The 22,707-nt window shown below is 31.0% G+C and overlaps 2 protein-coding genes across 2 annotated transcripts; one reads left to right on the top strand and one right to left on the bottom strand.

Annotated features, from left to right (window-relative positions):
* Positions 1–6,092: 6,092 nt before the first annotated feature.
* Positions 6,093–13,891, top strand: LOC114385074 (endoplasmic reticulum-Golgi intermediate compartment protein 3-like). Its single transcript, XM_028345037.1, has 13 exons — positions 6,093–6,531; positions 6,617–6,690; positions 6,798–6,881; positions 7,051–7,131; positions 7,693–7,773; positions 8,156–8,248; positions 10,877–11,056; positions 11,232–11,299; positions 11,398–11,449; positions 12,667–12,720; positions 12,807–12,899; positions 13,066–13,132; positions 13,253–13,891. The coding sequence occupies exons 1-13, from the start codon at positions 6,390–6,392 to the stop codon at positions 13,342–13,344; spliced, it is 1,161 nt and encodes a 386-aa protein (XP_028200838.1). The 5' UTR covers positions 6,093–6,389; the 3' UTR covers positions 13,345–13,891.
* Positions 13,892–19,513: 5,622 nt separating this feature from the next.
* On the bottom strand, positions 19,514–21,316 carry LOC114385075 (ethylene-responsive transcription factor RAP2-4-like). Its single transcript, XM_028345038.1, has one exon. It carries the CDS (start codon positions 20,818–20,820, stop codon positions 19,888–19,890), a length of 933 nt encoding a protein of 310 aa, XP_028200839.1. The 5' UTR covers positions 20,821–21,316; the 3' UTR covers positions 19,514–19,887.
* Positions 21,317–22,707: the final 1,391 nt, after the last annotated feature.

The raw sequence follows: 22,707 nt of genomic DNA, 5'->3' as shown, positions 1-22,707 counted from the left end.
TTCTATTGTTTCTACTATTTTATGATCTTATTCCCTATTGTACATTTATTCAAATTTGTTCTTTTGTTTTTTTATACCTTATAAATATTGTTTTTCATGTTTGGTTGTTCACAATTTTGTTAATTTAAAATGTCATATACTAAATCTAAGTGCAGCCATATTAAATGTTTAATATATGATTCCACAAACCTATAGGTTGTGACGTTCAATTCTCTCCCCAAACCTTATTGTTTTAAATTTTTCTTTTTTCCTTTTCAATTACGTATTATTATTTTGTGACTATTTGCTTCTTCTTTTAAAGAGGTTTGAGTGCAAACTTGCAACATATTCTTCCGTCGAACTGATGCAAAGGCATTAGTCACAAAGTGGGGCTTGTAAAAGTTTGATCGCAAAAATCACAATCAAGATGACCATCCATGAGGTTTTTTTATTCTTTTCCGTTTTGGGTTTTTCTTCCCATGTAAGATCAATTAAATTAGGAGAGTTGAAGGGTTGACAATAACAAATATTAAAACATGTTGTATCCATGTATTAAAATCATAACTTTGTAAATAGAAATCTTATTTTCTTTTTACCTTTGTACTCATGGTTTTGATGAACAACTGTTCCAAAATCTTTTATTCTTCATTTCATTTTTTCTATAAAAAATTTAATTTAATCATCCATTTTCTTCTTTTTGTTCTTAGATACTCCAAAGGAAATTATAAATTTTTAATACTTTTAAGTTTAAAATGTTACCTAATGTTTTTTAATGCCTATTTTAAGATTCTATATTAAAGTATTAATACGAAGACCATAAAACAAATGAGTTTAAAATTTAGGAATAAAATAGACAAATAATAATATTAGTAATTTTAAATTTTAATAATATAGATAGATATAGATTTTTTTAATATACTAAATGAGACATATGTTTGAATCTATAATTTATATATTTATTTCACAAAAATAATTCCACAAAAATATATAATTTATGTATTTATTCACTACTCGATTATTTTTAAATTAAAATTATGATAATTAATAAGTAGAAACTTTTGATTTTAATAAATATTTATTTCTAAAAAATAAACATAAAATATATGCTTCTTTCTTTTTTGTTAATAAAAAATATTTACATATATTCCTGGAGACTGAATCAATTCAAATATAAATTTGAACATAATAATAAGTATTTAATCCCAAATAAATACGATAAAAGAGCATCAATATTAGGAATTAACATAATCTGTTTATATAGAACTAAATTTCAACTAGTTTTAAAATTAATAATTTTAAGATTTTTTTACATGCATAATAATAATTTCAAGCTTATTAAATAAATAGTTCCACTAACATTAATTTTGACTCTATTTTATTTTTTCTTTTTTATATACATATAATATATAAATTAATATTCGGTGTGTGGTTAAAATAAGAATTCTGAATTATTCTTAATTAAATGTAATATTAGTAAATTGAATATTAATTTTAAAATTTTAGAACAAATTAATTTTGACTCAATTATAAATCAAATGAATTAGGGATATGATTGTAGATTAATTTTTAGAGCACCTACACTGTAAATTAGTTTTTATAATTTTGAAGAAAAAAAAGCTTTAATTGATTAAAAAAATGAATCAAGCCAAAATCTTTTTGAAACGAGTTAACATTAGAAATAAAAAAGTATGCATCTTTTGGTAATATGATTAATAGGATTAATTAATAGGAATAAAAACATGTGTGCATCATTCGGTGAGTAATGAAAGGAAAAAAAAATGTTTTGTAACTAAAATATGAAAACGTTTTGATCAATGATAATCAAATGGAGTTACAAAATTTTGAAATGTTATATTTGCTTTTTAATGAATAAACAATTAATGCATTTGATTTTTTTAATATCTTTTAATTATCACTATAAATAGATAATTAATTTATGTAATTCATCATGATTCCATTTTTTTTCATCCAATCAATTTTGACACGTTGGGATATAGTGACAATTATAAAATCATCTTCTAAAGGAAAAATTAGACAAAATTTTACTTATATGTATCTCTTGGATCTATAAGTATTTTTTATATAATAAATTTATTTTTTATTTTAATTATTCTAATCATATTATGAGATTTTTCATGTATGCTCTAATGTTAAAGAATTCTTTGTTGTTGAAGGAATATATTAACACTTTCATTAGCCATTGAAAAGTGACATTTTCACCACACTTGTTTTCAAATACAAGAATGGAACAAATATTGAAATTGTTTGCTTAAATTTTCGCACAGTGATTATCTTATGTGTAAATTGAAAATTATCTCTGTCACCTTTGTGGATGATGAATAACGGATTTTCATTTGTGGTGTGCATTAGAAAATGGATGTTAGAGAGGCTAGACTCACTTAACAATGAATTGTATTGTGTGCTTCAAATGGTTTGAAAGATGACAATGCAATCAGATTGAATGCCGATTTAGACGATCTTATGAGAATATATTGTTATGTTGTTTGTATAATTTTGCATGTGCATTTCAATGCATCGTTGTATTGTTGTGCATTTTGGTGATGTTTTAAAAATAATAGGATCCAATAAGTTTGATATATCCATATAATTTGTTTTCATTTTTAAATACATGTGAAATTTAATCAAATTTTATATGACAATAATTTGATATATCTATTTAATCATTTCAAAATATTTTATTTTAATTATTTAAAAATTAAATAAATAATTAGAGAGGTTGTAAAAATTCCATTGTATAAATTAATGGTATTAATTTTAGTAGAAATTTGATAAACAAAACATCAATATTTAAGGATTTTTAGTAGGATTTTTTCTTACAAAACATTTGCTTCTTATTTGCATCAATTAATTTAAATTGTAGTTGTTAAGACTTATTAATGCATAATTAAATAATATTTAAGACAATTTAATCATTTAATTCATATTCAAATATTTTCACAATCGCTAATTTATTTATTAAATTCAAATTTTCTTTTAACAATTAAGTTATTCAGAATGTGATATGTTATATTTTATTTGGAAATTCTATTTCACTAATTAATGGTACTAATTATAGGACAAAAATAATCAACAAAACACCAATATAAAATTTATTAATAATAACATTTTTAATAGATTTATTTTTACAAATATGTTTACTTCTTATTTGTATTATTTAATTTAAATTATAGCATTCAATTCATAGTTAAAGCTTATTACCGTACAATCAAATAGTATTTAAGACAATTTTATAATTTAATTCATATTCAAATATTTTCATAATCATTAATTTATTTATTAATTTCAAAATTTATTTGAGCAAATAAATTAATTCAAATTTTTTTGTTTATTTTAATGTGGAAAACATATGATTAGGAAATATTATTTTCTTTATGTATTCACACAAATTAAATAAAAAGTTACTATAACAAAGTGTGTGAGGAATACGGGAAATTAGTTTCAGCAATATAATTAAATTTGTTATATTTTTATTAAGTCGATATAAATTCAAACCTAAAAATCTAAAAGCAATAAGAGAACAACTTTTTACTGTCATAATTTTAATTTAATTTGAGTTATGTATTTTAAAAAATAAAATAAATAATTAGATAACATTGTAAATATTTCATCCTATAAATTAATTATTAATTAATGGTATTAAATATAGGAGAAAATTGATCATCATAACATCAATATTAATTATATTAATAATAGAATTTTTAGTAGTATTTATTTTTACAAAACATTTACTTCTTATTTGCATAATTTAATTTAAATTGAAATATTTAATTGATAGTTAAAGCTTATTAATATTTAAGACAAATTAATTATTTAATTTTTATAATAATTATTTTATTTATTAAATTTAATTTTTTAACAAATAAACTAATTCAAAATGTGATAGATTATATTTCAGATTAAAATATATTTTTCGTCCCTATAAATTCGGAGGAAATCAAATTATTGAATTTATTGGTGACGCTTGATTCCAATAGAGCATTGGAATTACAATATTAAAATTGATATTCGAATTGAGTTTGATAGTGAAAATGTTAAATTTAAAAAAAAAGGAAAATTCAAAGAAACAAGAAGAGACTCTCTTATGATTCTATTCGACACCAAGATACTTGTCGAGATTCTAAGTTCTTTTAAACATGAGAACTTCACTAAGCTGATCCCTCACATTCCAACTCACGTTCTTCAAAAAGAACACTTAAGTCTTATCAAGATTAACTTTAGCACCAGAACTAAGACAGGAAAATTCCAGGCAAGCAGAAATAACCTCTACCAAATCCATTGAGGTTTCCACAAACAAAAGGAATGTCAAATGAGATAACTTCAGTCCACTCCTCCTTAGATGGATTGGTTTCCAAAAGTTGTTATCTATTGCAAGGGAAATCAATTGAGACAACCTTTCCATACACAAAACGAACAAGAGAGGCCATATGGGATCTTCTTACTGAATACCTCTCAATAGTCTAAATGCTTGAAGAGCTTCCCTTTTCCATAATACTTTATGAAACACCGACACCGGACACGACACGTACATGGACACGTGGACACCTGTAATATTCAAAATATAGAACGTAGTACGGGTGTCGTGTCGTTATCGGACACCGACAGAGACGCGTGTCGAATACCGAACACGACAAAAAACAAAAAACTGTGGTGTCCGTACTTCATATTACTTTAGTAGAGGAAGTTGAGATGCAATACCAAACCATATTAATGAACGCCTCCAACAAGCCAATCCCCTTCAACGTGTCCCTAACATAATCTTATTGAATGTGATTATACATTTTTTCAAGATCTATCTTGATTGAATACCTTCCTGGGCTATGATTATGTTATCCCTTATTGTGTTTATGACACGAAACTACAGACGCATCTATGATCTTCCCGAGTCTTTGTGTCATAATCTTAGTGATAGTGAGAACCTTATATGAAACGTTAAACAAATATAAGGGCCGAAATTGAGTAAGATGGGAAGCATCCTCCACCTTTGGAATCAAAGTAATAAGGGTGTTATTCGTTTGTTATCAGATGCAACAAATGTTTTTCATTTCATTACAATTTAAAATATAATTCATCAAATATTCATGCTTATAAAATCATTTAACAATTATACATAACAAATATTTTACATGTATATTTCTAGCACAATACTAAATTATTTTCTCTTTATTCTCTTTAGTCAGGTATTTGGTACATATAAAAAATAAATGAAAAATTATATATATATTTTTCAATAACTTAGGTACATTTACAAAATTTTGTAACATAAATAATTGCTTTGCTTACTTTTATTAGATTAAATTATTTATTTAATGTTTTACTTATTACATGCCAAAAAAATTGTTTGATAAAAAAATTTAATAATTTTTTTAGTTATATAATTATATTACTTAATACAAAATCAACCTAAAACTACACAATTATGTTGTGTGCAACATGGCGAGTAAGAACTAGTTGGTATTAAGATACTAAAATGGTGCAGTGCCTAATGAACAAAAATATAACTACGACTTTAATTTGATAAAGATAAAATGTTTTCAAACTATCATGTGTAAGTAAATTTTAATCATAGAAACTTTTCCTAAGACTGAGTATCATCCTTTCACTCTTATTAATTTTCTCAAAAAAAAAATTACATCTTTAAATTTAGTTGACAATGAGAAAGTGAGGTGATAAAAAATCCAGATTAAATTACTCTTTATAGTTTCATGATTCTTAATTTTTTAGTGTCTATAATTTGAAAGTAGTTTTTTTTTACATTTTATATTTTAATTCTTTTTTAATGTCCGTAGTTTTAAAAATAATCTTTTTAGTCCTAATAATTTCATGATTCTTATTTTTTTAATTAGTTAAAATATAAATTTTAAAGACTAAAAAATTACTTTCAAACTATAAAAATTAAAAAGATAAAAATTACAAAACTATACGGATAATTTAACAAAAACCAGAGATCTAAAAAGAAAAGAGGAGACAACACACGGTAAAAAAAAAACCTTTTTCCCTGTCCTGCACAGACAAATAACAAAAAAAATATTTATTTTTATTTTCGATGATAATAATAAAACTATTTTATTTATTCATCCCTAAAAAAAAACACGCGGAGATGGAGTTAAAATAGAAGAATTATTACCAGGGTCGGTTGCGTCGCCGTTCAGGAAAATTGAATTCAATCTGAAACGCCCTGTGGTCATAGTTCCAATTCCGAAAGAATTTCGGGGTGTTTCCGATTTCCAAACACTCACTCACACCCATCCTTCTTTCTTTCACCGCAATATTTTTTCCTTTTTGAATCAAACTTCGGTTTCTTAATTTCTCATTATCATATCTTAGATCTTCAGTTTTGGATCCACGCAATAATTTGGGGGAAATTGAATTGAAGCATCATCATCATCGTCATGGATAGCATAATGAGCAAGCTCCGCAACCTCGACGCGTACCCTAAAATCAACGAGGATTTCTACAGCCGCACGCTCTCCGGCGGTGTCATCACGCTCGCTTCCTCCATCCTCATGCTCTTGCTCTTCTTCTCCGAGCTCCGTACGGCGTGTCGTTTTGTTTCTTTTTCTTTCTTCTTCCGTCGTTTTGATGAAACTCATTGTCGTTTTGCCACTGCCTCCTCCAGGGTTGTATCTTCATGCGGTGACCGAGACCAAGCTTGTCGTAGACACTTCCAGAGCCGAAACGCTGCGTATCAATGTAATTGCTAATTTCCTTTCCATTTAACGCTTACTTTGTTTTTTTTTTCCTGCAATGAAATAATTGTGAATTAACTGGACGATGTCGTTTTGATGGTGAAAGTGCAGTTTGATGTTACGTTTCCTGCGCTTCCATGTTCCATACTCAGTCTTGATGCAATGGACATCAGCGGAGAGCAGCATCTAGATGTTGTATGTATCATCGTTAGAATCAAAATAAATAAATAAGTAAATAAATAATTCTTAAGTTTATTTTTTCAATTTTGCGGTGAGTACCAAGAAGTTTAGTGTTTTGGTTATGGTGCTGTAATTTGATTATATCTATGACAATGTTGTTTGTATTTTGCTGTGTAATTCTCAGAAGCACGATATAATCAAGAAGAGATTAGACTCTCACGGCAATGTGATAGAAACAAGGCAAGAAGGAATTGGTGCTCCCAAGGTAAAACAAAATTCATTTACGTTTGTTTCGACAAATGTATTTTTGAATTTCTGGTATAAGTTTCTCAAAGTACTTATAAAAGAATAAATAATAAGAGAGAATGTATTTAAGCTAATTTATAGAAGCTCTCTTATTTAGCTTCTCCAAGAGTTGACAATTATTTACTGTTGTAGTAATTGACACATTAAGCTTCAGCAAGCGTAGCTTACTGAGAGCATGTCTGCATTGCCGTTTGAATTGCGGCAGCACAAAGCCCCATGCACCTCCACAGCAGAAGTGATGAAGGGCATGCTTTTGGAAACAGAGGTTGGAGTTGCCGAAACGGCAATGCAAACATGCGCTAAGCACATTTAGAGGCAACTTTCTCTTTGGAAAATGAGTTTGTGCTGGCAGTTACTTATGTCGTTTCCTTTGAGATGCAAGATTTTTGCACTCCCTTAAGATTAGATCAGTAGTGTTTTATCTATAATTTCTTCTTAAATTATGGTTTTAAGAAATTATGTATTCCTTGTTCACCTTATTTTTGGAGCATTTTATTTATTTAACTCTTTATTTGATCAGATTGAAAAGCCCTTGCAAAGGCACGGAGGCAGGCTTGAGCACAATGAGACTTATTGCGGTTCCTGTTATGGTGCTGAAGAGGTATGCCTGGTTTAAAATTATGCTTTATACGGATCTGTTGATTTAATGCCTTGTGTATTTATTGTTTTCTTGAGAGAAGAGAGTGGAGATTTTTCATTTATAACTACATTGCCTACTTAGAAATCTTGTATTTTTTTTTTTTTCATTGTTGTATGAACCTAAAAACAAAAGGGGCCATATGATTGTTCTGGATAAACAAATTTCAACTAGGTGACATTAATAGTCATGCCCCTGCATTTTTCTTCCTTTCATCTAATATCTTTGGTTTTCCATTCAGGCTTCATAGTGATGGATTGCATTTGCATGCGGCTTTTATTGAAATGTTCTTAGTGTAAAAAAATTGATGCTTACCTGAATCTTGTGTATATGTTTGTTTTTACAGTCAGATGATGATTGTTGTAATTCCTGTGAGGATGTTCGTGAAGCATACCGTAAGAAAGGTTGGGCACTTTCAAATCCTGATTTAATTGACCAGGTTTGTCCTTATAACATCTTTACCTTGAATTCAATATTACTCCTGAGTGTATCAAATATGATTTTGTTGATCGATACATATGAAATTTACCAATGTGAGCAATGTTCATACTTTCAACTTACAACTTATAAATATGGAATTCTCAAAGGGCACAATTTTCTGGCCACAGATATATTACATATCAGGTTATTTATCTGAAATAGTAAGAACTATATATATGATCCATTTGAAACTATCAGCAATTTCAAAATTTTAATTAAAATACTTTCTACTGCTTGTATCATGAGAATCATGGTTTACTTCTCAATTTTCATTATAGAAGAAACTAGTTTTTCTCACACACATCTTCTTTACTTCATAGTACGTTCTCATGAACTGTAAATTGAACTGAACCATAAACAATCATTATTTTGCAATGAAGTACTGTTAGTTGATGAACAACCAATTTTTGTTTTGTGATCCTTTTACTATTAATGATGAGTTTGTTGCTGGTGTTGCACTTTAAGATACCTTACTTTTTTCTTTTGTATATGTGGATTATTGTTTGATATAACAGCACACATGCAATTTGACACTAGGATGTAGAATATTTTTATATATACTACAACAAAGGTTGTCAATATTGAGAGTCTATGCAAAATCATGTAGCTTCTGTAAACTCCTATAATAATATCCAAACAAAATGTAATACCATATTTATAATAAATATTCAACATTACAAATTTATATATAGAAAAGCAAACTAAATAACATTATAATAATGCAAGTTAAAGCACAATGACAACTTAGTACTCAAGGACTTTGACCACAAGTTTCAAAGTTCGAACTATCTAGAAGCAACTAATAAACCAAAGTTAGGTTCATAGCTCAATACACAAAGCATAAAGGCAATTTCACAAATCATGTGATGGGTTCACTATTTTCAGTACAGTGTAAAATGTTCCAAAAGTGATGGGACAAATTACAAGACACAAGGTTAAAAATTGTCAAAATAGAGAAGATAATGGTGGGGACTGGATTCCCCTCATAGGGTTGCAGCTGGGTTAACCTTGCTTTAGATGGGCTGTTCACCTCTATTGGAGATGGGTCTGTTCACCTTGTTGGAACTGGGTTCACCAAGTCTGCATGTTGGCTTTGTTGCAGGCTTGCAACAATGACTTCATTAGAGCAGAGTTCATCACTTTGTTGCAGCTGGGTTGATGAGAGTCGTTGCAGGCTTGCATCTTCATTTGCAATGTTCATTGTAAATGGGTTCATTCCATGATGTTGGAGTTAGGTTTGTGCCACTATGAGGTTGAAGCCATACCCTCAAATTTCATAATGCTGCATTTTGGGTTTTTGAAAAGCAGTAAATCAGTGTTGTTTTGAGCTTTTTTTGGAGGCAGTAACATTATTCCAGTATAAACTTGATCAATTTCCCTCATACTCGTGACTTTGTGCATGCTTACCCGCGTTGAGAAATGCCAGGGTCACACTCTCTAACACACTCTTTTGAAGACACCCTCTCTCATTGATTGAAATTTATTGAAAATCACAAAATTCAGTGGGTTTCACATCTTATTTAATGACTCTCTCATGTTTGTAATTTTAAATATATTTTAACCAATACGAGAGTGAGTGTTAAAAGAGGGCGAGCCCTGGTGCAGCGGTAAAGTTGTGTCTTGGTGACTTGTTGGTCATGGGTTCAAATCCGGAAACAGCCTCTTTGCATATGCAAGGGTAAGGCTGCGTACGAGAACCATTGAATAACACACTATAAGAGGGCGAGCCCTGGTGCAGCGGTAAAGTTGTGCCTTGGTGACTTGTTGGTCATGGGTTCGAATCCGGAAACAGCCTCTTTGCATATGCAAGGGTAAGGCTGCGTACAACATCCCTCCCCCATACCTTCGCATAGCGAAGAGCCTCTGGGCAATGGGGTACGAAGTTTTTACGAGAGTGAGTGTTAAAGAGTGTGTTGCTAGCTCTCCTCTACCTGAGTTTGCAAGTCAGAACTCAATTTTGCTTCCTAGAATTGTAAACTCATACAATTCTACAAGTTAACTCATAAGCTAGACAAACATGCAACATCGTTTAGAACTGTTCATTTATATATTTCTTGGTTCTAGCTGGAGTCCTATCCAAGGAGAACTAAGTTAAATTAAACCAACAGTGTGACTAGTAAACCAACCAAAAGAGCTCATTATGCTTCAGTGGTCAACGCAGAGCATTGCAGTGAAAGAGTTTGGCTTACAGCTTGATCACTCACTAGTAATCTGAATAATCAAAGGATTAAGGATGGATTCCTTAGTGATTTCATTTTCAATTACATAAATTGATGGATATGTCCCCAAGTTTATTCAAATATAATTGGCAGTATATGCTATATATATATAATTTTTTTTCCTTAAATATTTTTAGAAAGTGTATCTCATCATATTTCACTTAGCTGTATTGTCCAACAATTATGTGGCCTTGTCTTATTCCCATTCCCTTGCCGACCCCACCTAGTGGGATAAGGCGTTGTTGTTGTTGTTGTTGTTGTTGTTGTTGTTGTCTTATTCCCATTCCCTTCTATTTAAATAGCTCTTCTGTCAAAGTCAATTTTTTAATTTAATCCAGCCCCTATTTGGCATATGATGTGTCACTTAGTGCAAAAGAGAAGGATTCTTACAAAGAATCAAGGATGAAGAAGGTGAAGGATGCAATGTGTATGGTTTCTTGGAAGTAAATAAGGTTGCAGGGAACTTTCATTTTGCTCCTGGGAAAAGCTTTCAGCAATCTGGTGTACATGTACATGACCTACTGGCTTTTCAAAAGGATTCTTTTAATGTAAGACATGATCTGTTATTTTGTATTCCCTTTGCAAATTTTTTATTGCAATTTCTACTAGACTTTTATATCTTATATGAAATTTCAAAAGCAACATAAATAGTACTTTGTTATGTTTTGGCAAGAAGATTTCTTCTCATATTTTAAGAGACTAACTTGTCAACATGTAATTCAGTTAAGTCACCACATCAACAGATTAGCTTTCGGAGAGTATTTCCCTGGTGTTGTTAATCCTCTTGACAAGTAAGCTCTTCATATTCTAATAGCCTTAAATCCAGTCAACAATTTATCAAACTTCACTATTGTGTTTATATTCATTCCAATGCTTTCTTGATTATCAGCGTGCATTGGACACAAGAAACACCAAGTGGTATGTATCAGTATTTTATTAAGGTTAGTACTCTGGATCTCTACTCACTGGTTAGTACTGAGTCTTATTAAGCATAGATGTAATTTCCAAATTTTAATATTTGTGGTTTAAATCAATATAATTTAGTTGATGAATATTGCTTGTGTATCTCCTTGTCCACTTTCTACTACATAAAGAAAATGTTGCTGTGAGTTGAGTCATTTCTTCTAATTTCACAAGTTATATGAATCAAAAGTCAGTTACATTTATGAATGTCAAATTTTGTAATATATTGGTGAGTATATCTAGGTTGACATTGACTAATATTAGCTATGAAGCTTTTCTGAACATTCACATACATCTTGCCACTCGAGGTGCTACCACTTCTCTGTGGCACCTCTTCTCATGCCTTGGTCTTTTTTTTTTTTCTCATTGCATAACAAATGAGCAATGAACTTTCAGAAAGCCCAGCCCATAAAAAATTTTAACTGTTTCAACAACTGATTTTACATGGTGGAAACAACAGCTACCATTATCAAGGAAAGCAATTAAGTTTTTTTTTCCCTTTAATTGTTGTTCTACTCTTCATTATACAATTTCGCACTTGCTGTGACAATTTAAAATTATTGATTTTATTATGTTTGTATCACCTACAACATGCTCTGTTTTAGTCATTCCTGTGGTATCCAAGTACTGCACTCCTTCAGTCTGATTTCCTTGCATTTATCCTGTATCTGTTTTGTATTTTCAACTTCGTGCCACATGCCCGCTCCATTATTGTGTCACGACTTACATTCTGTTTACAATGGCTCTATCACTGTCACTAGGAACACTTTAATACCTGTATTTTTTTATTAGCTTTTTTATTTATAATTAATATAATAATTTTGTAATATTTTTAGTTTTTTACCATAGAAATATCTTGTGATACAATTTTTATACCTTTTACTTTCACAGTACCTATGGCAATAATCAGTGATGTTTTAAAATGGAGAAAAGAAATATAGCGTAACAAGAAACTCTAAAGCTTTGGTCTTTAAGTGAGCCAATGACGTTGTGTGATCCATATAGCGGACTTCTCCTACTGAGATAACACATTGTTGTTATTGGCATTATTAACCCATCTTTAGTGAGATGTGAACCTTTTGTGTTCTCTCCCCTCAAGACATTTTAAAGCCCTTAGCTCTCTAATATGTGGAATATTGCACCAAAACTTCTATTGACTAACAAAATTTTGCCACTTGTTTTTGTTGTTTTTCAGGTTGTGCCTACAGTATACACTGACGTGAGTGGGCATACTATCCAGTCAAACCAGGTTATTAAGTTATAAATTTCACTTTCTGGTGTTTTTTGTTCATTCTTGCTTGTGAAACATGATACAAACTGGAAATGTTTTTGCAGTTCTCTGTGACAGAACACTTCAGGACTGGAGACGTGGGTCGTCTGCAGTCCCTTCCCGGGGTTTTCTTTTTCTATGACCTCTCTCCAATTAAGGTGGGTTTTACCCCTAACTATAATAGCCTTTGGCTGATGTTAAGATATGGTATATTAGTCAATAATTGCAGCTGGGATTTTTCTTCACTGTTTTCTTTCAACAAGTTTTTTTTCCCCTTTTTCTTTCTTCTTTGGTCTCATATAATACTGGAATAACATTTTGCAGGTTACTTTTACAGAAGAAAATGTCTCATTCTTACATTTTCTTACTAATGTTTGTGCCATAGTTGGAGGTAGATATGGATCTTCCACTATAACTTTTCACTCTTGCATAATTTGGCTTGAATGGTGACAAATATCATTTCATTTTTGTGAATCCTGACCGAGTCATACTTGATGTTTGTTGCATACAGGTATTTTCACCGTTTCTGGAATACTAGATTCATTCATCTATCACGGTCAAAGGGCTATCAAGAAGAAGATGGAGCTTGGTAAATTTAACTGATGGGATTTGAGTAATTTCGAGGGAATGGCTCTCCAGAGACAAATCTATTCAAGGTTAACTACTGATTAAAATTCCCCTTGGGGTTCTGAGTTCTTCGGTTTCAACAAAAGGATTTTGCCCTTAGACCAAGGTTGAAATGCTAAGATATCATGTGCAACAAATGCCACTTTGCCTTGATTCATATCTTTTCTGACAGCTCTGATGTTGTGAATGTTACCTGCTTTATGGAAAGTAGAGGGGCTTTCCCTTGCTGAAGCATCAAAAGGGAGGAATCCATTAGGGAAATATAACTTCAATGATAATCTAAAATGAGATATAACTGTTTAGGTGCATTTGTTTTCTCTCTTTGGTCGTGAAGAAGTTTTCTAGCATGTTTGGGGTGGCAGTAAGGTGAGTCAAAATCAATTATGAAGCCATGGTAAATGTGAAGTAACCCCCATGATTTTAGAAAAATCATGGTGACACTGGTTTTGAGGTAGCCACCATGATTTTAAAAGATATTCAAACATGATTTTAAAAGATATTCAAACATGCTATTAGTTATCTACGTTTGTGGTTTTATTCGGTTCCAAAAAAATCATAATTATTTCGTTGAAATCTCTAAAATAGAGGAGTTGTCTTTTGAAGAGGAAAAATTCAAAATTGGAAAATCAAATTGGATTAAGGGAATAACTGATTCTAAACTCTTAAGCACTGTCAAAAAAGTTCTACCTTTATTTACTTGGTGACCTTTCTAACCTCAACAATGGCATGCTCATCTTTGCCACCCTTCAGTCCAAATATTTTATCAAAGATTCTAGCGCAGACATCCCAACACATCAGTTGTCTTTTCTTCATTCTTACAAATAATAAAACGCTAGTTAAAAAGAGCACGAATTACAACCAATAAAAAAAATGAGGTAAAAAGAGTATTCTAGATGTTGGTTGTCAGTATTTGTTTGATTTATATTCTTTGAAAATCCGAAGCAGTGTTTCCATAAATTATTTTCCAGTTCATGCAAAATTTGAAAAATATATACATTGTCACTAAATATAATTATTTGTCCCCCCTCCCCCAAAACGATTTTTCCGTATGACCAAACATTTACCCTCAGCCTTAGAACCAACACATGTATTACAAGCTGTGAAGTCATATAAACAGTGTCAAGTAAAAGAAAAATTATTATGTGGTCTGGGATTATTATTATTATTATCCCAATTAATTTACATAATTTATAATTAAGTATTATTAATTTAAAAAAATATAAATACATGTTAGTAAGTCTTACTTGGAATCATGAACATATTATGGTCTAAGACTATCTAATAATTTCAAGATCTCTAAATTTATTGCAGTTTTGTATAAGGCACTTGAGAACATGTTACGAAAATAAAATCATAAATTTGTTGGGATGGAAGTGGGTTTATCCAATCAAAAGAAACCATGAAGGCTAAATTGCAAGATTCAAAGCTAGACTTGTGAAAGGAATCCAAGGCCAGGACTTGATTACATTATTATTCTCTTTAGCCTTGCCATCAAGCCTTCCATTGTCAAATAAGTCCTTTCTCTAGCACACAAGTGGTAAATTTGTAAACTAAACGTTAGTAATGTGTTGTTGCATGGAAAATTGACTAGAGAAGTGGCCATGCACCAAACCTCTGGGTTTCATTTCTTGAAATTTAAAACATGTGTGTGGATACTCCATATATATGGGTTCAAACAAGTCCTGTGTGCATGGCTCCACACTTTATATTCCTTCATACAATTTGTAAGCTCGAAGTTAAACTCCTCATTGCCCATCAACCCCTGAATTTTAACCCGGGCCTTTTCAATCATTGTCCCTAGTGGCCTCTATAAATACATGTAAGAGGAGTGCTAGAAACACACTCTCTATGTGACCATCTTAGTGCAACTTATCTGTACTCAATTCAACCTTTCATAGTTGAATGAAGCATAGTGTGATCTCATATATAGCATAATAATTCAAGAAATTTGGTAAATTATATTTTATTTTAGGTAATCAGACAGCTAAATCCCCCATTCCAAGAAACCAGTGTTACATAAGGTAAACAACTCCCACCTATCACACACGCACGACTAACCTTTCAACAGTGTTATATCTTTAAGTCAATTATTTAATCTTACACTTGACAAAATCTTGAAGTTTTTTATATGTACATGAAGCTTAAGAAAACGAAAACTGTTGATACATAATAATCTACACATTCTCAATTATTAAGTATTGGGAAGAGTCACTATACACTACTATATCGTCTGGGAACTTCAGTGACCAGTAGAATTTGGTAGGCTTTTTTATGCCAAAATGTTTTAGAGATGAACAATTTCCTAATTTTGTGGCAAATAACACAATAACATTAATGATATAGAACATTCAATGAAACGTATTTGTATAACAATTTTGTACAGCAAGGAGAGGGAAATAGGAAGAGAAGATAAGGAAATGTGAGGTAATAAGATAAAATGATTAAATCAGGAAAAAGGAAATAAAACTATAATGTTAAAAAATTATTGTAGAAAAGTGTTGAATGAATAATATATACAACTCTTTTTTTTGTGAATATATATACAACTCTTTTGATCAAGGAACATACATAAGTTTATTTTATGATTCATTGTTACGTTTACTTTTCGGAATCTAATGTAACTTTCACAAAAATGTTCATAGCTAATTGTTGGATAAAAGTCTCAAGAGAACTTAAAAACATATCTTATGAAATATAAGTGAAATTTAGTTTGAATGCATTAACCGTATAAATACTTTTTTTAAAGTATCATTTAATCCTAAATTGTTAGAATATGTGATAAAATTGTTTATTTTTTTATAATAATTACTTAAAAATTACTTATAAAATTGTCCGAAAATATTGAGGCTGTGTAAGTTTGCTTTTTTAAATTTAGGTCTGGTAAAAAAATTGTTTCTTTTAAATTCACGTAAGTTTGATTTTTTTTAATTTTGATTTCAGTAAAAAAAAATTCTTTATTTTTAGTCTTGTAAGTTAGTGGGTTTTTAATTTTACTCTTTAAAGTTACAGTTTTTTTCATTTTTAATTCATGTAAATTCACAATTTAGAGACCTAAATTAAAAAAACTCAAACTTATGTGGACCAAAAGTTAACAAAATAACTTACAAAGATCAAAATTAAAAAAAATATAAACTTACAAAGATTTGAAATAAACAAAAAATTATTAAAACAAATTAAAATTAAAAAAACACAAATTTACATGGACTAAATTCACTTTTAAGTCAAATACTCTCATATTGATAATGCCACAAAATCAAACTCATTAATAGATAAAAATAATAATATTTTTTTAGATATATATAGTTGTTTGTTGTTATAATTGTAAAGCATCAATTAATTGAGCTATAGATGTTCAATTAGCATTATATTGGTCTCATATTTCCCCTCCTCTATTATATATAAGTGCTTGCACCTCCTTTCTAATTTTTGAGAAATTTCAATTCTCAAGGCATTTCAATTTTTCAATAACCTCTAAAATCATACTTGATTCTTTTCTCCGATGCTAAATTAATTTGCCTAAATTGGGAACATCCTCTCTTCCTAACGTAGGAAATGCAAGCACCAATTCGGCAAGATTTGGCTTCCAAATGATTTGGTATTAGCTGTCCATGTTCAAGTTGATCGTCTTGTTATCAATATTGACTCAAAATCTATGGTTAAGGACAGTTTCAAGCTTTTCCATCTAGTTGAAGTAGAGATTTTCGTTTTGGAGTGTCAATTTGTTGCTTAATACCATATTAATTAGTAAGTTTAGTACAGACTGCTAGCCATCAAGCAATGGTCTCAAAAACTTAAAAGTAATGAAAATACAAATAAATGAGATTGTTGAATCTAACAAAGAAGAGATTGGTTTAATTCAACCACTCCCCAATAACTGGTTGAGATTTTATTTTAGTCTGTAAATTTTTTGCCTAACTATTCTGTAATGTATTTGTTTATGAGGAAATGAACCCAAATTTTATCCACCTTAACCTTAAAGCATATTTAGTACTGAGTGGCAGTATGTTTGAATATTCACCTTGCTCCCCTTTCCCTTTAGTGAGGGATGTGAAATTCATACAATATATTGACCACGTGTAAGATATTCCAACTACTAAATACTTGCCGTAACATATAGCTTATCAATCTGCTCAAATTGTTCAAACATAATCAAGAAATTTAAACTTATATAATATCACATGCTTAAACAATGAAAACCTCATTATTAAAGCTAGAGTATCTAACAATAAAAATATGCAATGCAAGTGGTGACTAGCTCATCTACATGACTACATGTGCAAGGGTTTTAGCTTGTCTAGGGAGAATTTTTAGAAAGTTGAGTATATCAAGATGTTAGAGCTTAAAAATAATGACACTGATTATTAAATAGCTTAAACAAAACTCTGTTTTTCGACGGGGATGAATAGTTTGAATAACCTGACTAATCATTTACAAATATTTAGAAGGGTATAAATAGTTATGTACAAAATATATCATGGGTTTATGATACTATTTAATCGTGTGATCTTGCAGAGAAAGTATTGATCTAATCATCCAAACCTTCAAACCTCCCGTTAATAAAATATATGATACGAAAGGAAGTTTAGCTCTAGGCATCAACATGTATTGATCCGGGTTAAAGGAATTCAAACCTCTTAAGTATGTCATTTTGTGTTCAATCCTAATATTTTATGTATATGAAAAATATTGTTACGAAGGATTCCCGCTTTAACGCTTAACCAAAACCTAAATAAATTATTCTCTCAAAACCTCACACTGTCACTCATCAGGTGAAAGGATGTTTTAAAAAACAAAAAGAAATTAACAGATACTCTACTAAGTATAAGTAAGATAACTAATTCATTTTACTATGCATAATAACTGTCAAGCAATCAGACAAAATTAAAAGAATATACTAGTATATATTATTATTTATTAACACAGTTTCATGACTTTTTGGTTTCGGTGTGGGGGAAAGTGTTATGTGTGATTCATGTGAAAGGCTTTTTGTTTTCTATCAATTCGTGTATAACTTCTGTGAAAATAAGGACAAGGTTTTTGATCATTGGGAGGTGGTGTCTCCGTCCGAAGCAAAGTTCAGTGAATAGAATAACATAACTGTCAGTGGAAGGGTGAATATTAGATTCTCATGCCCGCATGCTATGCTTTGGGTTTTTCGTCGGCAACTTGAGTAGTTCAACTTCCATTTTCCAAGGTGAAGTTGAAGAAAATTCCAAATGAGAGAACATTTTTGTTAGCGTAGACTAGTGAAAAGGAAAAGGATTTGTTCACATACTGTAGAGATCTTGAGATAGATTTTAAGCAAAAAGAGATAATTGATTGGTGATATTTAAAAAAAAAAAAAAAAGTGGTGTGTTACCCACTTATCCGTATATATTTCTACTATATTTTTATACCATGATACCATGTTATTGAGTATCATTAATTTTATTGATGATTAATTTTTATTGAAAAATTTGACTAATCACGATTTCTTCTTTTAATTATATTTTTTTTCATTTTTGAACTTAAAATCTTAAAGAACTCAATCACTCAAATTATTGACTTGTTTGGCATATACTACATGACTACTGTTTGAGTGGTGAAAAAATGTTACTCTGGTGAAAATCGGAAACATGAACCTAGTTTTACACAGCCCAAGTCTAAACAAGAATTTCGACCTCAATGGCTTGTGATTTTGTTGCTAAAATCTGCGTTGAATTATTCCGAATCCAACACACCTCACATGGATCGTATTTAGCACCTCCAGACAATTCAAAATGGACTTATTCACTCTTAATCATTGCAGGGATCGTTGGTCAATAAGCTTCTTAACACCTCAACCTCGCAAATTGATCAACTAATGCTAAATCTAGAAGGAAAAGCCAACCACAAAACCTAATACTGATTTTCATCTTACTGTTCAATTTTTTTACTTTTATTTGATGTAAAACTTTACCTTAGACTTGTCACCAACCAACAATATTATTGATCTTGCAAAAATTAGATGTTATCACTTATCAAATGAATGTAATGTCCAGATGATCAAGTCTTACTAGTTAAAAAAAAAAATCACAAGAACTAGATGAACATCAATATACACCAAATCATGTGATAACAACTACCATAGGGTCGTCTAAAATGAGAAACAAACTAGTACAATATGTAAGCTGAAATACAAATATATTCATAAATTCTGAGATGCAAATAAAATTGAATTACATCAACAACAATAATAATAATAACATACTTGGATGAACATCAAAGCATAGACAACACCTAGAAGGCTAGAAGTCATTCTCCCAGGCCAAGCAAGAAAATAAAAAAAATAAAAAAAAAACCCAGCTGACCAAGGTAGAGAGATTTACATCATATTGACCAAACAGCCAATAAGCAAATGCTAAAAAAAAAAAAAAAATCGAAATCCTACAAGAAGCACTGCAATCTTCAAAAACTCAATTGCAGCAGCCACCTAGCAAGACTAACCTAAATTATTATTATTATTAGCCACAAGACTAGACATAAAAACAATGACGAACTTCAGAGAGAATCCCAATCGATCTCATAAGAAGGAAACTTCTGCAAATTAAAATGTTCCCATTGCGGCTCGGTTACATCAAAGGTAAGATCAGACAGCGGAGAAGAATCCGCAGAACCCTCACTTTCAGCGGAAGCTTGAGGTTCGGGCTTGGCCTCCTGGTTCGGACCTTGCTTCGATTTCTTCGCTGACCTGGCACCTTTCTCCGTCTTCCCTTGCTTCTGCATTTCCGCCAAGTTGGCGCAAATCGCGTCGAGCTTAGCGTCCACCGCGGAATGCACAGGCTTGTACTCCTCCCCGGGGCACGAGCCTTTCAGGCTCGGGAAGTTCAGCCTCGCGAAGTCGCCTCGGAGCCTATACGCGGCTTTGTCGTAAGCCAAAGCAGCTTCCTCCGCCGTGTCGAAGGTTCCGAGCCAGAGCCTGGTTCGGTTCTTCGGGAGCCTGATCTCCGCCACCCACTTCCCCCAATGCCTCTGCCTTACGCCCCGGTACAGCTTCGTGGGCTTCGGAGGCCCGCCCACGTGCTTCATTGGGACAGGCTTCGGGCCGAGAAAGTTGAGAGAGTGTGGGTTCTGGTTTTGGCTCTGTTGGGCCTCGATCTGGGCCTGGATCTGAGAAATCTGAGACGGGCTTAGGTGGTTGAGCCCGAGAAGGGAACTCGGTGGTTGCTCAAAGCCTATTAAGGATTGTTGGCTTTGGAGTAAGTAGGAAGGGGGGGGAGTGTGTGTGTAGAAATTGGGGTGTGGAGAAAGTAAAGAAGAGGAAGGGAAATCAAAAGATGAAGGTGAATCTGAAGAGAGAATAATAGAGGGAGTTGTTGAGGAAGGGCTAGTTTTCATAAAAGGTTCTAGAACTTCCATGAGCTCACCTCTGAATGGATCTGACTCAACTTGTTCTTGTGATGTTCCGTTGTAGAAATTCATCGTAGCTGCCATATAAAAATTTTCCAACTACACCACACAGATCTTAGATTAAAAAAATCAACCTGCGTTTCTTTTAAAAATTACAAAAAAAAATAATAATTTTTTTTTTAAAAAAAAAGGGATGGAAGAGGTTTAAAATAGACAACCCCTTTAATCCAAGAAGAAAGAAAAAAGCTTTGAGGGATCAAAAACAACCCTCTTGGCTGAATGAAAGAAAATAATAATTTCTTAACAAAAGGATAAAAAGAAGCTGGATCTCGATTCTGAAAACACCTGGCTTTCGAGAAAAATTTTCAAAGTTTGAATCTTTTTGGAATCACGAGGTGAAAGACAGATGATTAACAGAAAGGGATTCAGAGAAGCGGGGAGTGACAGAGGGGGGAGAAGATTGGAGAAGTGAGAAGAAGAACCACAGAAAATGGAAAGTGTGTGTGTGTGTGTGTTTTTTTGTTTGTTTATTTGGTAAGAATCTGTGTCTCGGGTCACTCTTGGATTTGTCTTTCTGAGTGGGGAGTGGTTTATATAGCAGCCGGCCAAGTTGATTAGCGCTGTTAATCGGTAAATTAAATTAGCACAAGTTGATTAATGATGGCAGTAAACAGGGGTTAGTTTTCGCTGATTCTCGTGATGACGCAAGACAGCTTGGGTGTGATTAAGGTAAGAGCCAATGGGAGGAGGACACGCCGCTGCTATCTATGGTTGCAGAAGACACGTGCCCACTCCCATCGGTGTCTTTAACGTTGCTGCGAACCCTCTTTGACCATGTCTTTCCGCGTTCACATCTCACCACACTCTGCTTTCAGTTCCAAGCTAACCTTTTTTTATTCTCATTTTTACATTTTCCTAGAGTTTTATTATTTTATAATAATAATAATAAAAAAGGTAAATATTCATTCATTATTCATTATAAAATAAAATATGGATGGAATGTTAAAAGTCTAATAAATTATACTATATATATTATTAAAAAAAAGTTTACATATATTACTCTCCATGACACTTATTATAAAACAGATGTTAATCACACAGACTAATAAAAATAATTAATTCAGTTAATTTTATTGAATTTTTAAAAAAAATATTAGTAATGTATCAATTATGTCTTAATTAATAATTATTATTTTTTTATGAGTGATGTAAAAACATTAAAATTTAAAATATTATGTACAATTATACATAAAAAACATAAATATTTAAAATATTTAATGAAGGCAATTTATAAAATAAAGATTAAATGTTTTTAAGCGGAGTCCCATTTAAAATGCTTTCACCCTTTATTGTTTTGCACCATTCAGAAAAAGGAAGGATTATATATCTTCAACTTTTCTATTTGCTACTCTTCCATTTGTCGAGAATCCGTCAATCCAAATACTCCATGTTGTAAAGGAATTGAAATTGTATTTAGTTTGCAGTATGAAAACAAGAAAAATAAAATTAAGTCTTAAAATTAAATATTTCCTTTTATTGAATAATTAATTCAAGAGAGAGAAAAAAACTAATTTAATCTGATCTAAAAATTAATAAATGTATTAGAAATGATAAAAAAACATAATTATGTGGGAATCAAAATAATTATGAAAGTCATATCATTTTAAGAATGAATGGCCAAATTTATTATTAGGTGTAAATTAAGATTATGCTAATTTTGTACAGATTTATTATTTAATTTAAAATGCATTTTCCCTCTTTGTTCAAATATATATTTTTCATGGTTGATTTTTTTCCCTCTTTGTTCTGTGTATGAAAATAAAATAAATTAAAACTTGTATACGCATGAACAACATTTATATTATGATACATAAATGGAGAGGGGGAGAGACTAGAGAGATACCTTTTCTGATAGAACCTTCAAAGAGTTATGGAAAACTGAATAATCAGAATACACATTTGCAACTCCAA

This window comes from Glycine soja, chromosome 14, assembly GCF_004193775.1.
Source record: "Glycine soja cultivar W05 chromosome 14, ASM419377v2, whole genome shotgun sequence".
NCBI lineage: Eukaryota > Viridiplantae > Streptophyta > Magnoliopsida > Fabales > Fabaceae > Glycine > Glycine soja.
This window is presented reverse-complemented; position numbering and strand designations above follow the sequence as displayed.

Bases quoted from the DNA above. Each gene is read 5' to 3' on its own strand.
- LOC114385074 (XM_028345037.1), top strand. From the start codon at position 6,390: ATGGATAGCATAATGAGCAAGCTCCGCAACCTCGACGCGTACCCTAAA. The intron at 6,691-6,797 runs GTAATTGCTAAT...GTGAAAGTGCAG, and splicing joins CCGAAACGCTGCGTATCAAT to TTTGATGTTACGTTTCCTGC. The intron at 6,882-7,050 runs GTATGTATCATC...TGTAATTCTCAG, and splicing joins GAGAGCAGCATCTAGATGTT to AAGCACGATATAATCAAGAA.
- LOC114385075 (XM_028345038.1), bottom strand. From the start codon at position 20,820: ATGGCAGCTACGATGAATTTCTACAACGGAACATCACAAGAACAAGTT.